Consider the following 17,495-nt stretch of genomic DNA (forward strand, 5'->3'; position numbering starts at 1 on the left):
ATGCTCAATTGTTGAGTATATTCAAGGCTGAGATAGATAGATTTTTGGACTCCAGGGGAATCAGAGGGTATGGGGATCAGGTGACAAATTGAAATGGAGATCATAGATCAGCCATGATCTTATTGGATGGTGGAGCAAGCTCGAGGGGCCATATGGTCTACTGCTCCTATTTCTTATGCTCTCAAGTCCTGCTTGATGTCACTATCCTCCCTAACCTATACAGACTCCAAATCCCCCAAATGCCTCAATTTAAAATAATAATCTTTGTGTTTAAATCCCTTCATAGCCTTGGCATTCCCATTTCTCTAATCTCCAGGCCTATTCCTCCCATCCGCTACCAACCCCCAAAATCTGTCTCTCAAACTAACGGTTTATGCATCTCCCCTTCTTCACTTTGCATCACGATTGCTGCCCTTGCCTTGAGCTGCCTAAGTTCCACATTCTGAAATTTCCTCCCTAAACCCATTTGTGTCTCACCTTTAAGACCCTCTTTATAACCTACCTTTTGGCAAATCCTCCTATGCCTCGGTATTTTTTTTTATTATGTAATTGTCAAGCACCGTGGGCTGTTTTTCTATGTCAAAGACATTATATAAATGCAAGTTGTTGTTGTTACTGTTAAAGAACCAGCTGTGCATTTCTCGTATTTTCTGCTTTTGATTTGGATTTCCAGCGTGTGTTTTGTTTTCTGTTCTGATAGAGTTATCAAGTTCAATGCATGTGTTCTCCCTCTCTCTCTACCTTCACACAGTAGGATCTGCATTCCATTTCTGACCAAAGCAGAGGCAGACATAAGTCTGCGTAGTGACATTCCAAGAGAAATGAAATTCTAAAACAATTTGTTGGAAGAATTTCAGATGTGGTTTGAAAAGCATTAAATATAATCCCTGGGTTTTTTGAACCGTTTTAACTTCTCATATAAAAGACCAGGCTATCATCATTTGAAAGAATACAGAAAACTATCCCTTTAAGACATTGGCATCACATAGGAGTCAACCAGATCTCATGGTCTTCTCCCAATCTCACTCTAATACTGGGCTTTGTTCTGGACACCTATCTCAGTTCTTTTTGCTTTCCAAATTTCTCCCCTCCTGTCTCGATACTGTAGTTCAGTTCCATAGATTCTAAAAGTATTCAGGTACTTTCCCAAGTGATCATTTTTTGAGAGAGTCTGGACAGTGAGTGTTGGTAGGATATTTCAATTGTCGGGTGCATCATAACAGAATCCAATTCTGCCCTCACACAACATCCAGATATTTTCCATCAGAGATCTTCAGATAGCAATCAGGAGCAGAAAATCAAGTTCATTTCTCTTCTCTAGCTCAGGGGTGCTGAACTCAATTGTTGTACCCCAGCTGTACCCCTAACTCCAATAAAGCAGATGATGTTCTGATCTGTACAGCTTATTTCTGGAAGAGGCGGTGCCTTCACCCAGCATACCATTGGGAGACTTAAAATAAAAGTCCAAATTTTCACCAGTTCAGAAAGAGCTGGTTGGAACAAAGTTCTGTGGATGAAGAGTGAGGAAGATCAATGCTCATGATAGCAAATACAATGTCCTTATTACATTAATCTCCAGTTTGGACATTCAATAGAAGGATAACAAATGATAAACATAATATGTGAATTGCTGCCCATGCAAGCTATTGTATCTTTGGCAATGCTTCACATTTTCATGGTACTCATATGTTACCCTTCATTGTATATTGACTAGTCAAATGGGAGACTGACATAATGAACAAGGATATTGGATTGCCTAGCATGGGTATAGATGTGCCTCATTCCCTCAATGTAGTTCATTTTTCATCCACAAAGCTTCATTCTGTGCTGCTCCTTTTTCTGGCCTGTTGAAACTGCAAACAGAGACAAGATGACTCCTGTGCTTAGCACAGGCACAAAATATTTCAGCTTATTTTATTGATCATACCTGAGCAAGACTGGGACTATAATTAGCCATTTCTTGTCGAATACAGTGGACTGAGTTAATGATATCCTGGCTAGATGTGTAATGTTGAGACTGAACAGGAGTTGGACCATGAAAATATCTAAAAGAAACAGAAAAAAGATTGACATTCACTTAAAAATAAGAACTTTGTTCTGTTAGCTGTGCTTTACTTTAGTTGCATAAGAAAGAGCTGTTGCCAAACATTAAGCAGCAATATGCAGAGGTCTCTAGAATTTACTGAACCTTCCTCTTTTCATACTTCAACTCAATGCAGCTCACTACAAAGATCGGAAACCAGGCTCCACTCATTCGTCCCTATCTGGAATGTTACCGCTACAAGCAAAATAGAATGCATCAATTACACACTAGGCTGCAATAGCCCCAACTACATTGATCAACAAATTTTGTGACAGCGACCCATCTTACAGTGCAGGAAAGACCTTTTATTGCTGGCTAGATAAGCTTACAATATCTTGTTATATTTGTATTTCAGTATAGCATGGTAGGAGAGTTTGATCAATAGCATGGTTGGAATTAGTTGCTGCCTCAAAACTTGGCTGCGAACATCAAAAAAAAGACTTGCATTTATATAGCGACTTTCACGACCACCAGACAATGAATTACTTTTTGAAATGTAGTCACTGTTGTAATGCCAGTTGAGTAATTTCAGGAGTTATCAGTACAGATTTATCAATTTATTGAGATCATGTGAATAGTCCACACAGCAGAGTCAGTTATCTTCAGTTTAACTGCAACAATTCCATTCACTGCATGAATGACAAGAATACCGACATGTGGTTTTACACTAATGGTAATTAGCCTAATAACCCAAGCAACAGTTGCTACTCTCCACTGCAAAAACATGGGGAACTTGAACCCATTCCAGTGCAGCAAAAAAAAATCAATAGATCCTTGAGGACAGATAGAAATTCAAAAAGGATTGTAGCTTCATTTTTCTACTGTATAAACACAACTGTAAGTTTAGACAGATCATTCTTTGGGGTTAAAAGTTGTCTTATACACTAGTTATTGTAGGGAATGGTACTATAACTCGCTTGTTCTGGGGAGTGCACACACCTGTTCCTGGCCCATGCCCACAACCTCCTCTATTCTGGACTTTCTGGCTTATTTCATCTTTCTCAGGTTCCTGGTCTCCAGCTCAGTTCTCTCTAGATCCCTGTTTCATCAACTCCCATCTCTTAAGCTCCTTTCTCCTCATTTTCAGGCAATTTATTTTTATTTATTTAGAGATACAGCACTGAAACAGGCCCTTCGGCCCACCAAGTCTGTGCCGACCAAGAACCATTTACACTAACCCTACAGTAATCCCATATTCCCTACCACCTACCTACACTAGGGGCAATTTACAATGGCCAATTTACCTATCAACCTGCAAGTCTTTGGCGGTGGCAGGAAACCGGAGCACCCGGCGAAAACCCACGCGGTCACAGGGAGAACTTGCAAAGTCCGCACAGGCAGTACCCAGAATTGAACCCGGGTCCCTGGAGCTGTGAGGCTGCGGTGATAATCACTGCGCCACTGTGCCGCAATGGCAACACTATGTCAAAAGTCAGTGCACATTAACAATATACTGCTGTTTGAAGCTGGTGGGGCATCTTCTCCATGGATTTCAGGCCCGATGATAATTACATATCAGTTAAGATAATTGAACTTTATTGGTAATCATGAACTGATTTTATTTTGTTTAAAACCTTATTTTGTTCATTAGGTATTTCAATTACGGAGAAAAAATTGACAAAGGACACCATTCTAATGAATAAATTTGCATACCAGCCAATCAGCTGGAAGAAACTTAGTAGGCTGGTTTAGGAAGAAGGAGCCAAATAGAAGCTGGACAGAAAAACACAAAAACCCGTGCATTTATAGGAAGTGTGCTTTGTGTGCAAAATATTAACAGACAAATAGGAACAGAAAGTGGAAATGCACAAAACCAATTTAAGGATCTCTAGAAGAAGAAATAGCTATCACTACTTGAACAATTATTTCTGCAAGGTGTACAACGGGCTTGGTGGATTTCTTCTGTATGAAAAATGACAGTCCAGCACTGCTACTAACCACAAGGAAAAAGAAGGGATAACTGATTGAGGTTACTATACTCATGGAACAAGGGAGAAAGAAAGAACAGATTGTGCATTCCTCAAAAAGCTACCACAAGTGTACCTTGAGGAAAAATATCCAATTATGCATCTTGGGTATAATTTAACTCATTCATAGAAAGTTCAGCCTTCCTGTACAAAGAAGACACTATCATCAATCCAGAAATAATAAAATATGGTCACTGTCCATGTAGGAAAATTGTAGTTAGGCAACCTTAAAGCTCCACTCTATTAATTCCTTATTCCAGGCGCAGCCTTGGTTCTTTGCCTAGAAGAGAAGTATTCAAATCCCAAGTAACAGTAAGAATATTGGAAATATCACAAAACAGTGGAAGGCCATAGAATGCAATATGGGGGTTACTGAATCAGTTTAAATGTCAGCACGCAAGTTTGTGTATGAATGAGTATGATTCGTCTACCAGTTTGGGTCACACAATCCTATTCCATAATCACAAACCTACCTGTCAGCCTTCTTCAAATTTAGTGCAACTGTCTTCTTTGAGTTCTTCTCTCCCAAGTCTTCGTATTCTATTGCTTCTTGTAACTTCACCTTCACAGAAAGAAAATCTCCAACAATCAAACTGTATTATAAACTTTATCACACTCTCCTAGACCACAACTAACCCACCCAACCTTGCCATTCTGATTCACAGGTTCTCCCCTTCCCCTCACCAAATGTACCATGATAGATTTAGTGGGCTTGCTATCCCATTTTCTTTTTCCCTCTCAAAGAGTTTTTAATTGAATTAAACTTCAGTTTTCATTTCAAATTTGATTAGCTGAACTTAAACCTTCGATCCTGTTGTCAGCTCCCACGACACGGTGAAACCACATAACTGAGAAAAATTAGAAGAAAAATATTTTCACTTGGGAAAGTGGTCTAGTTTTAAGACGTAATTCAACCAATGAAGTTTCATTCTTGACCAAGGCCTCAGTCAAATGGGACTTAAAAAGGTGAAAAGTATCGAAGTCCAGGAAATGCAACCACAAGGTCAGAAAATCAGAACTTTCTTGCAGAACGTGGACTTCTGCAAAAGAAAAATACTGGGGAACTACACCATTTCAAAGTGTAGAAATAATGATTAAATGGGCAAAAAGTGGCTTTTCCTGCACATCACAAGAATAAGCAGGGACAGCAGGATACCCAGTTCAGGGCAAGTACTATGTTGAACAGGGCTGGGAAAGAAGACATGGCCATGATGACCACACATAAAAACATTTTTAAAAAAACAATGGTAAATACGTAAGAGCAGAGGAATTTGGGAATACTGGCTCACAGGATATTAAAGGCAGCACCTTAAGTTGTTAAGGCTATAAACAAGCTCATGGAATTCTAAAATAAAAACAGAAAATGCTGGAAATACTCAGTAGGTCAGGCAGCATCAGTGGAGAGAGGAACAGAGTTAACTTATCAGGTTGATGACCTTAATGGAATTCTAGATTTTTTTCCCCGAGCTACAGAAAATAAAAGGCAAGAGGCAACGATGAGCCTATATAAAACCTTAATACCTGTTAGAGTACTGTGAGAAGTACTGGGTTCCACATTAAAGGAGAATATTGAGGCTCTGAAGAGGATATAACAGGTTCACTAGAATGGTTAGGAGGAAATACTAATATGAAGGAAAACTAAAACAACTGGATCTGTTTCATTAGAACAACACAGATGACAGATGTATTCCAAATTCTGAAAGGATGGGACAGAGTAGATAGTAGACTGCTACCAGTGATTGACGGGTCAAAAACAAGGGGCCATAGATACAAGGCTCAATGCAAGAAATTTAGAACAAAGGCAGGAGAAAATTCTTTAGAGTTGTGAGGCTGTGAAATTCACTTCCAAGGGAAGTGGTTAGGCAGAAACGAGGTCAAAATTCAAGATCATATTGGATAGGTGGAGAAATGAAGGTTGAAGGAATATGGAAAGAGGGTGGCCAATTGTGATTAGAACTATTTGATCATGTGGAGCTGACAAGGGCTCTGAGCTGAATGACCAGCAATCAGAAGAACGAACCCTATGCCGTTTTTATCTTCTCTAACTGAGGTACGGAAGCTAACTGCAGTATCCCTATCACTGTCCCAGCTGAAATCAGCTAACTCAGCAGACTGGGAATCAAACCATGGACCTTCCTTGTTTGCCTTAATAAGAATCTCATAGTATAAATCTACTGAGCCATTGGGGAAGTATAACTTGACTTAAGTTAGTGACCAAGCACAATGGAACAGAATCCTTAGGTGAAATGCAAGTAAATCTCAGATAGATAATCATCTTAATTATTTAAGGCCTTGCTCTGAGTCTGCCTGTGTTTTGACTCCTGTTGATTGCTGTCCCAAGACTGTTTACTGCACACGAGAAGTCTGATATCCATCCTGTTTAATCATTTTTTCCATACTGGAGAATGATGCAGTTCCCAGTTTTTCTTTTGCAGCATTCAGTCTTGGTCTTGCTCTATCCTTACCTTTTTGACTGGTGGCTGGAAGCAGTCTGAGTCACGGGAATTACCATCTGTGCTGCTGTTCTCACTGTTTTGATCATTTTGAGTTTCTCTGTAAAGGAGACACCAAGGATTACATTACACAATTGCCCTCCAAAATCTCCATTCTTCTGACTCTGGCCTTTTTGTCATCCCTTGTCCCTCCAGACCATTAGCAGCTGTATCGACCCGCATACCAATCAGGGATGCCTTCCTAAACCACTCCACCTCTCTACCTTAAGATTCTCCTTAAAACTTAGCTCTAACTAGTCTTTTGGCCATCTTAAATGGTGAGAGATTGGGAAGTGTTGATGTCCAAAGGGACCTGGGAGTCCTTGTTCATAAGTCACTGAAAGCCAACATGCAATTAGGAAGGCAAATGGTATGTTAGCCTTTATTACAAGAGGATTTCTGTATAGGTGTAAAGAAGTTTTGCTGTAATTGTATAGAGCCTTGGTGAGACCGCACCTGGAATATTGTGTATAATTCCAGTCTCCTTACCTAAGGAAGGAGATACTTGCCATAGTTGGAGTGCAACGAAGGTTCACAAACTGATCCCTGGGATGGCGGGATTGTCCTATGAGGAGAGATTGAGGAGTCTGGGCCTATATTCTCTAGGGTGTAGAAGAATGAGAGGTGATCTCATTGAAGCATACAAAATTCTTACAGGGCTTGACAGGGTAGATGCAGGAAGGATGTTTCCCTGGCTGGGGGGTCTAGAACCAGGGGACACTATAGAAACCACAGAAAAGTAATGGCACAGAAGGAGGCCATTTAGCCCCATCCTATCTGTGCCAGCCAAAAAAAACTAGCCGCCCAATCTAATCCCACCTTCCAGCACCTGGTCCATAGCAGGTTACAGCACTTCAGGTGCATGTCCAGATACCTTTTAATGAATTGAGTGTTTCTGCCTCCATCACCATTCCAAGCAGTGAATTCCAGCCACCCACCACCCTCTGGCTGAAAACACTTTTCCTCATGTCCCCTCTAATCCTTCTACCAATCAGCTTAAATCTGTGCGCCCTCGTAATTGACCTCTCCGCTTGGGGAAACAGCTCCTTCCTGTCTACTCTATCTAGGCCCCTCAATTAAGTCACCCCTCAGCCTCCTCTGTTCTAAGGAAAACAACCCTAGCCTATCCAATCTTTATTCATAGCTGCAACTTTCAAGCCCTGGCAACATTCTTGTAAATCTCCTCTGTACTCTCTCCAGAGCAATTATGTCCTTCCTGTAACGTGGTGACCAGAATTGTATGCAATATTCCAGCTGCGGCCTAACCAGCATTTTATACAGTTCCAGCATTACATCCCTGCTTTTGTATTCTGTATCTCAGCCAATAAAGGAAAGCATTCCATATGCTTTCATCACCATTCTAACTACCTGTCCTGCCAGCTTCAGGGACCTGTGGACATGCACTCCAAGGTCTCTCATTTCTTCTACCCCTCTCAATATCCTCCCGCTTATTGTGTATTCCCTCACTTTGTTCACCCTCCCCAAATGCATTACCTCACACTTCTCTGGATTGAATTCAATTTGCCACTTTTCCGCCCACTCAACCAAACCATTGATATCATTCTGGAGTCTACAGCTATCCTCTTCACGATTAACTACACAGCCAATTTTTGTGTCATCAGCAAATTTCCCAATCAAGCCTCCCACATTTAAGACACAGTCTCAGAATAAGAGGTAGGCCATTTAAGACTGATATGAGGACAAATTTCTTCGCTCTATGGGTGGTGAATCTTTGGAATTGTCTACTCCAGAGGGCTGTGGAGGCTCAGCCATTGAGTATATTCAAGGCAGAGATCAATAGATTTCTAGATATTAAAGATATCAAGGGATATGGAGATAGTACACGAAAATGGTGTTGAGGTAGATCAGCCATGATCTAGTTGAATGGCAGAGCAGGCTGGAGGGGCTGAATGGCCTACTCCTGCTCCTATTTCCTATATTCCAAGTTCTACCAATCTCCTCTTCATTGGCCTCATGCCCCATTTTCCTCTTGCCTCGATGGAGCATCTTGGGATATCCTTCTAGTCAAAAGATGTGACATGAATGCATGCTGTTGTATATAGAAGTAGATCTATGATGAGTTGGAAGACACAATGTTTTATATTAGTATGCTATCAACTAAATGTGACAGGGAAAATGTGATGGGGACTGGAACAGGTTGTGAGACACTAAAAAGGAAATGCATGCTATACACAAGACTTCTAATATATTACACACAGGAAGTCAAGATCAGTGAAACAGGGATAATTGAAGCAAGACATGCAGACATAACTCAGTCACCATTTTAAACTCATGCAATCAAATTTTAGATATTTCCATTATAAATTCCTATGTCCACACTCAATGAAAACTGCCTTTGTAAACTTGTCACAATATTATGCCCTCTGTTGGTGATGGATCTAATTTCAAGCTTTCCTTTTAAAATTCAACTTTAAGAAACATGATTTTGAAAAACAGAAATCTAACTGAAAGATTAAGAAACTGTCAACTAACCCCCTTATCTCTCTCTCTCTCTCGTTCAGTGTCAGAAATCAGAATCTCTTTCACATAAGTACGCCATTAGCATCAACCTGCTCTCTCAAAACAGGATACAATTAGTTGGCTTCAACTGGTGCTTTTTTTTTAAAAACTCAATGAGTATTAAAAGATGTTCTCTCTTATCTACCCCACTCAACTTAATAGAAAGAAAAAACTTGCAACTATATTTTAAATTTATAGAAAAAAATAAATCAGGTAATTAGTAACTTTTCCACACACTCTCAGCCACACACAGGTTGTTGTGCTTTTTTAAAAAAAGAGATTATAAATGTTACCTCAGTAAGCCTTTTGAAATGTGTCCTCTTCAGTTTGAAAATTATTTAAAGAAAAGTTACTGAACAGAAAATGTCTCTGACTGAATGACACTGAAATATCCCAGGAAATTAGGTAAACTGCATCAGTTCATACAGTACAGTTCAAATTCAACTCGGAGAAAACATCATCAAATCCAAGCTCATGCTTTTGGGAGAAGCTGAGGCCTTCAAATTTTAAGGGCTTGTAAAGACAAAAGGACAATTTAATGGATAAATTTAAATGTTATTGTGAAATGTATTGCTCAAAAAATATTTTAAGCAAAATTTTAAAAACCATAAATTTTACTTAATGAGAAAAATGACAGACATGTCTTTCTAGGATGTATTTTGAGTTATGTATGGGGAAAGATAATACATCAAGTGGTGGAGTGGGAAGGACTGCTCTCAGTCAGCGATCAGATTCACACTGGAATTCCCCTTAGTGCATCATCTAGTGGCATGACAGGAAATAGCAACAGGAATTCCCCATTAAAGCATCACCAGTGCTATGACAGCTAACAGGAAAGTGTTGGCCTTTCAAATTTGCTGTTCCTATAGGACATGTTAACGTGGCAGGTTTCAACATAGGACATGCATAATGCATAAGAAAGTGATGCTCTGATGAACTTAGCAATAGGTGGTAAAAAAAAATTAGTGCAGTAGTAGGCCACACAGACAGGAAGTTCCCAGGATATATTCCCAGACTGTGCTGGGTTCTGCTACAGGATTAATTTTTTTTTTAAACCAGAACAGTAGTTTAGCTGAAGGTCCTTGTCATTCTGGGCTATGGAGAGGAAAACTCAGCCTGGGTTCCAGCCCCTGATCACTGCCCAAAACCCCCATTAAGAAGTGTACATGGATGGCTTGGCTATGATCTCAATCAATCTACATTCAGCTGGCAGGGAGAAGGATGCGGTTTAACTGATTACTCATTGAACTAATTATTTGTCATCAATTCATCACAAAATAATTATGGTAAGGTAGTAAAGTGGTTATGCTACTGCATTAATGACATGACATGAGTTCAAACCTCACCACAGCAGCTGGGAATTTAAATTCAGTTAATTAAATAAATCTGGAATTAAAAACTAGTATCAGCAATAGTGACCATGAAACTACCGGATTGTTGTGAAAACCCATCTGGTTCACTCATGTCCTTATGGGAAGAAACTCTGCTGTCCTTACCCAGTCTAGCCTATATAATTCCACAACCACAGCAATGTGGTTGACTCTTAACTGCCTGCTGATAGGGCCTAACAAGGCACTCAGTTGTATTCAAGAAGGCCACCTTCTCAAGGGATGGGCAACAAATGCTGGCCTTGCCAATGACACCCACAACCCGTGAATGAATATAAAAAATAACTAAAAGTTGTGAGTAAACTAAAAGACATCTTGCAAAGTGAGCCAGAGGAAACTGTATTGACACATACTGTTTGCGAAGGACGGCTGCCAGCACCATGGCACTGTGATGATTGAAGCGACGGATTATAGCAGCATTGCTGCTCTCCTTGTTGGATTTAGAGGACGACAATGCTGATGAAGTTCCATAACCCTGTGGACAATAGTTTTTTCTGCAGTAAGGCCATGAGATAAACAACTGACTTATAATTATAATTTAAATTCAGTTAATTATTAAGTAAACAAAAAAACTTGAATAAAATGCTACTATCACTAATGATGACCATGAAAATACCAGATTGTCATAAAAAACGATCTGGTTCACAGACATCCTTCAGGAAAGAAAAACTGCAGCTGCTACCCGGTCTGGCCAATAAGTGACTCCAGACCCACAACGTGGTTGACTCTTAACTGCCCTTTGAAATGGCCCAGCATGTCACTCAGTTCTATCAAAATCACTACAAAAAACAGGAATAAAGAAGACAGACAACCCAACATTGACCAAATTTGGACACGACAAATACACAGTCAGCCCATTCAACCCTGAAAAATCCTCTTCAATAAGATCTGGGGACTTGTGCCAAAACTGGGAGAGTTGTTCCATAGACTCGTCAAGCAACAGCCTGACACAGTCATACTCACAGGATCATACCTTACAGCCAATGTTCCATATGCCTCCATCAACATCCCTGGGTATGTCCTGTCCCATTAGCAGGACCGACCCACCAGAGGTGGCAGCACAGTGGTATACAGATGGGAGGGATTGCCCTGCGAGTCCTCAACATGGACTGTGGAGCCCGTGAAGTCTCATGACATCAGGTCAAACTTGGGCAAGGAAATCTCCTGCTGATTACTACCACCTATCACTGTGCTCAAAGGGATAGATTCACAATCAATCTAGCAGGTTACAATTGGGCATCCACGAGGTAGATTGAGCCATCAGGAAGTGAACTGTATTCCACCACAACCTGTACCCTCAAGGTCCAGGGTTTTCCGCACTTTATCACTGCCATCAAGCTAGGGGACCAAACCTGGAGAAGAGCAAGCAGGACATACCTAAAGATGAAGTGCCAACCTGGTGAAGCTACAACACAGGGTTACATGCATGCTAAACAGCAGATGCAGCATGCGATAAACAGTGCTAAGCGATCCTACAACCAACAGATCAGATCCCTGAAGTCCTGCCACATTCAGTAGTGAATAGTAGTGAACAATTAAATAACTAACCGGAGTGTGATGGAATACTCTGCACTTGCCTGGTACAGCTCCAACAACACACAAGAAGCTTGACACCATCCAGGACAAAGCAGCCCTGGCACTCAATTCACCACCTTCAACATTCACTCCCTCCACCACTGACGCAGAGTGGCAGCAGTGTGTACCATCTACAAGATGTACTGCTGCAACTCACCAAGGCTCCTTCAACAGCACATTCCAAACCCGCGATCTCTACCACCAAGAAGGACAAGAGCAGCAGATGCATGGGAACACCAGCGCCTGCAAGTTCTCCTCCAAGCCACACACCATCCTGACTTGGAACTATATCACCGTTCCTTCACTGTCGCTGGGTCAAAATCCTGGAACTCCCTTCCTAACAGCACTGTTGGTGTACCTACACCCCAAGGACTACATCAGTTCAAGATGGCAGCTCACCACCACCTTCTCAAGGGCAATTAGGGATAGTCAATAAATGCTGGCAAGCCAGCGATGCCCACATCCCCCAAACAAATAGTAAGCGTGCTGGCTATTTTGGGCATACATTGTGCATTTTCCTTTTTTACATCCAGAGTGTTGAAAGAGGTGGCTGTATAGATAGCGGATGCACTGGTGGCCATCTTCCAAAATTCTATAGATTCTGGAGCAGTTCCTGAAGATTGGAACGTAGCAAATGTAACCCCACTATTTAAGAAAAAAGGGAGAGAGAGAAAACAGGGAACTACAGACCTGTTAGCCTGACATCAGTAGCAGAGAAATTGTTAGAATCTATTATAAAGGATGTGTTAAATGGACACTGGGAAAATAATGGTAGGATTGGGCAAAGTCAACATGGATTTATGAAAGGGAAACCCTAATTAACTAATTAATAAGTAGAGTAACTAAACCAGAGGGAGGAGATTACTGTATTTAGTTAGCATTTAATATTTATAGCAGAAATCTAGCACGAGGGACCATATAGTTAATTGTAACATAATTTAGTAAGGATTTAATAAGTATTTATTTATTTTAAATTAATTTATTAATTAGTGCAAGAAATGTCAGTTAGAGGGATAAAGTGCTTCACCTGTGAGATGTGGGATGTCCGTGACGCTTCCAGCATTCCGGACGACTACATCTGCAGGAAGTGTACCCAGTTGCAGCTCCTCACAGACCGCATGGATCGGTTGGAGCAGCAACTGGATGCACTTAGGAGCATGTAGGTGGCAGAAAGCGTCATAGACAGGAGTTTTAGAGAAGTGGTTACACCCAAGGTGCAGGCAGATAGATGGGTGACTGCTAGAAGGGGCAGGTAGTCAGTGCAGGAATCACCTGTGGCTATCCCCCTCTCTAACAAGTATACCGTTTTGGATACTGTTGGGGGGGATGGCCTATCAGGGGAAAACAACAGCAGCAGCCAGAGCAGTGGCACCACGGCTGGCACTGTTGTTCAGCAGGGAGGGACAAAGCGCAGAAGAGCAATAGTTATAGGGGACTCTATAGTCAGGGGCACAGATAGGCGATTCTGTGGACGTGAAAAAGACTCCAGGATGATATGTTGCCTCCCTGGTGCCAGGGTCAAGGATGTCTCTGAACGGACAGGGGGCATTCTGAAGGGGGAGGGTGAACAGCCAGAGGTTATGGTACACATCGGTACCAACGACATAGGCAGGAAGAGTGACGAGGTCCTGCAGGGGAAGTTTAGGGAGTTAGGTAGAAAGTTAAAAGACAGGACCTCTAGGGTTGTAATCTCACGATTACTCCCTGTGCCACATGCCAGTGAGGCTAGAAATTGGAAGATAGTGCAGCTAAACACGTGGCTCTACAGCTGGTGTAGGAGGGAGGGTTTCAGATATCTGGATCACTGGGATCTCTTCAGGGACAGGTGGGACCTGTACAAGATGGACGGGTTGCATCTAAATTGGAGGGGCACAAATATCCTGGCTGCGAGGTTTCTTAGCGTCACTCGGGAGGGTTTAAACTAGTGTGGCAGGGGGGTGGGAACCAGAGCAGTAGGACAGCAGGAGAAATAAATGAGGGGAAACTAGTAAATAAGGCCAGTAAGACTAAGAGGAAGAGCAGGCAGGGAGATGTTGCTGAGCACAGCGGGACTGGTGGTCTGAAGTGCATTTGTTTCAATGCAAGAAGTATAACAGGTAAGGCAGATGAACTTACAGCTTGGATTAGTACTTGGAACTATGATGTTGTTGCTATTACAGAGACTTGGTTGAGGGAAGGACAAGATTGGCAGCTAAATGTTCCGGGATTTAGAAGTTTCAGGCGGGATAGAGGGGGATGTAAAAGGGGTGAGGGAGTTGCATTACTAGTTAAGGAGAATATCACAGCTGCACTGCGGGAGGACACCTTGGAGGGGTCATGCAGCGAGGCAATATGGGTGGAGCTCAGGAATAGGAAGGGTGCAGTCACGATGTTGGGGGTTTTCTACAGGCCTCCCAACAGCCAGCAGGAGGTAGAGGAGCAGATATGCAGACAGATTGTGGAAAGATGTAAAGGTAACAGGGTTATAGTGGTGGGTGATTTTAACTTCCCCTGTATTGACTGGGACTCACTTAGTGCTAGGGGCTTGGATGGGGCAGAATTTGTAAGGAGCATCCAGGAGGGCTTCTTGAAACAATATGTAGATAGTCCAACTAGGGATGGGGCCGTACTGGACCCGGTATTGGGGAATGAGCCCGGCCAGGTGATCGAAGTTTCAGTAGGAGAGCATTTCGGGAACAGTGACCATAATTCCATAAGTTTAAGGTACTTGTGGATAAGGATAAGATTAGTCCTCGGGTGAAGGTGCTAAATTGGGGGAAGGCTAATTATAACAATATTAGGCAGGAACTGAAGAATTTAGATTGGGGGCAGCTGTTTGAGGGTAAATCAACATCTGACATGTGGGAGTCTTTCAAACGTCAGTTGATTAGAATCCAGGACCAGCATGTTCCTGTGAGGAAGAAGGATAAGTTTGGTAAGTTTTGGGAACCTTGGATAACGCGGGATATTGTGAGCCTCGTCAAAAAGAAAAAGGAAGCATTCGTAAGGGCTGGAAGGCTGGGAACAGACGAAGCCCTTGAGGAATATAAAGACAGTAGGAAAGAACTTAAGCAAGGAGTCAGTAGGGCTAAAAGGGGTCATGAAAAGTCATTGGCAAACAGGATTAAAGAAAATCCCAAGGTTTTTTTATACGTATATAAAGAGCAAGAGGGTAACCAGGGAAAGGGTTGGCCCACTCAAGGACAGAGGAGGGAATCTATGTGTGGAGCCAGAGGAAATGGGTGATGTACTAAATGAGTACTTTGCATCAGTATTCACCAAAGAAAAGGACTTGGTGGATGATGAGTCTAGGGAAGGGAGTGTAGATAGTCCCGGTCATGTCGTTATCAAAAAGGAGGTGGTGTTGGGAGTCTTGCAAAGCATTAAGGTAGGTAAGTCCCCAGGGCCTGATGGGATCTACCCCAGAAAACTGAGGGAGGCAAGGGAAGAAATTGCTGGGGCCTTGACAGAAATCTTGGTATCCTCATTGGCTACAGGTGAGGTCCCAGAGGACTGGATAATAGCCAATGTTGTTCCTTTGTTTAAGAAGGATGGCAAGGATAATCCAGGAAATTATAGGCCGGTGAGCCTTACGTCAGTGGTAGGGAAATTATTAGAGAGGATTCTTCGGGAAAGGATTTACTCCCATTTGGAAACAAATGAACTTATTAGCGAGAGGCAGCATGGTTTTGTGAAGGGGAGGTCGTATCTCACTAAGTTGATTGAGTTTTTTGAGGAAGTGACGAAGATGATTGATGAAGGAAGGGCAGTGGATGTTGTCTATGTGGACTTCAGTAAAGCCTCTGACAAGGTCCCTCATGGCAGACTGGTACAAAAGGTGAAGTCACATGGGATCAGAGGTGAGCTGGCAAGATGGATACAGAACTGGCTCGGTCATAGAAGACAGAGGGTAGCAGTGGAAGGGTGCTTTTCTGAATGGAGGGCTGTGACTAGTGTTGTTCCGCAGGGATCAGTGCTGGAATCTTTGCTGTTTGTAGTATATATAAATGATTTGGAGGAAAATGTAGCTGGTCTGATTAGTAAGTTTGCAGATGACACAAAGGTTGGTGGAGTTGCGGATAGTGATGAGGATTGTCAGAGGATACAGCAGGATATAGATCGGTTGGAGACTTGGGCGGAGAAATGGCTGATGGAGTTTAATCTGGACAAATGTGAGGTAATGCATTTTGGAAGATCTCATGTAGGTGGGAAGTATACAGTAAATGGCAGAACCCTGAGGAGTATTGACAGGCAGAGAGATCTGGGAGTACTGGTCCACAGGTCACTGAAAGTGGCAACGCATGTGGATGAGGTAGTCAAGAAGGCACACGGCATGCTTGCCTTCATCGGTCTGGGCATAGAGTATAAAAATTGGCAAGTCATGCTGCAGCTGTACAGAACTTTAGTTAGGCCACACTTAGAATATTACGTGCAATTCTGGTCGCCACACTACCAGAAGGACGTGGAGGCTTTGGAGAGGGTACAGAAGAGGTTTACCAGGATGTTGCCTGGTCTGGAGGGCATTAGCTATGAGGAGAGGTTGGATAAACTCGGATTGTTTTCACTGGAACGATGGAGGTGGAGGGGCGACATGATCGTGGTTTACAAAGTTATGAGCGGCATGGACAGAGTGGATAGTCAGAAGCTTTTTCCCAGGGTGGAAGAGTCAGTTACTAGGGGACATAGGTTTAAGGCGCAAGAGGCAAAGTTTAGAGGGGATGTGTGAGGCAAGTTCTTTACACAGAGGGTGGTGAGTGCCTGGAAACTGCTGCCGGGGGAGGTGGTGGAAGCAGATACGATAGTGACATTTAAGAGGCATCTTGACAAATACATGAATAGGATGGCAATAGAGGGAAGCAGTCCCCGGAATTGCAGAAGGTTTTAGTTTAGGCAGGCATCAAGATCGGCACAGGCTTGGAGGGCCGAATGGCCTGTTCCTGTGCTGTACTGTTCTTTGTCAAACCTGATGTAACTGAGGATGTAACTAGCAGAACAGATAAGGGGGAACCAGTGGATGTGGTGCATTTGGTTTTTCAGAAGGCTTTCAGAAGGTGGTAGGGAAATTATTGGAGAGGATTCTTCGGGACAGGATTTATTCCCATTTGGAAACAAATGGACTTATTAGCGAGAGGCAGCATGGTTTTGTGAAGGGGAGATCGTGTCTCACTAACTTGATCGAGTTTTTTGAGGAAGTGATGAAGATGATTGATGAAGGAAGGGCAGCGGATGTTGTCTACATGGACTTCAGTAAAGCCTTTGACAAGGTCCCTCATGGCAGACTTTGATAAAGGTCCCACACAAGAGGTTAGCAAATAAAATTAGAGCACATGGAATTGGGGGTAATATACTGGCATGGATTGAGAATTTGTTAATGGACAGAAAACAGAGAGTAGGAATAAACAAGTCATTTTCAGGTTGGCAGACTGTGACTAGTGGGGTACCGCAAGGATCAGTGCTTGGGCCCCAGTTATTCACAATATATTAATGATTT

General features: G+C 42.3%; 1 protein-coding gene across 8 annotated transcripts in view; it reads right to left on the minus strand.

The window, feature by feature from the left end:
• Positions 1–17,495, minus strand: part of gtf2h1 (general transcription factor IIH, polypeptide 1) — a 76,404-nt gene that overhangs the window by 29,991 nt on the left and 28,918 nt on the right. For all 8 annotated transcript variants that reach the window (XM_068046115.1, XM_068046111.1, XM_068046114.1 and 5 more), the window contains exons 9-12: positions 10,804–10,925; positions 6,516–6,603; positions 4,524–4,612; positions 1,928–2,045 (exon numbers count right to left, since the gene is read on the minus strand). In XM_068046115.1, coding sequence (XP_067902216.1) covers positions 1,928–2,045; positions 4,524–4,612; positions 6,516–6,603; positions 10,804–10,925 — 417 coding nt within the window. The remainder of the gene's footprint in view (positions 1–1,927; positions 2,046–4,523; positions 4,613–6,515; positions 6,604–10,803; positions 10,926–17,495) is intronic.

Source organism: Heterodontus francisci, chromosome 14, assembly GCF_036365525.1.
Source record: "Heterodontus francisci isolate sHetFra1 chromosome 14, sHetFra1.hap1, whole genome shotgun sequence".
NCBI classification, from domain to species: Eukaryota; Metazoa; Chordata; class Chondrichthyes; order Heterodontiformes; family Heterodontidae; genus Heterodontus; species Heterodontus francisci.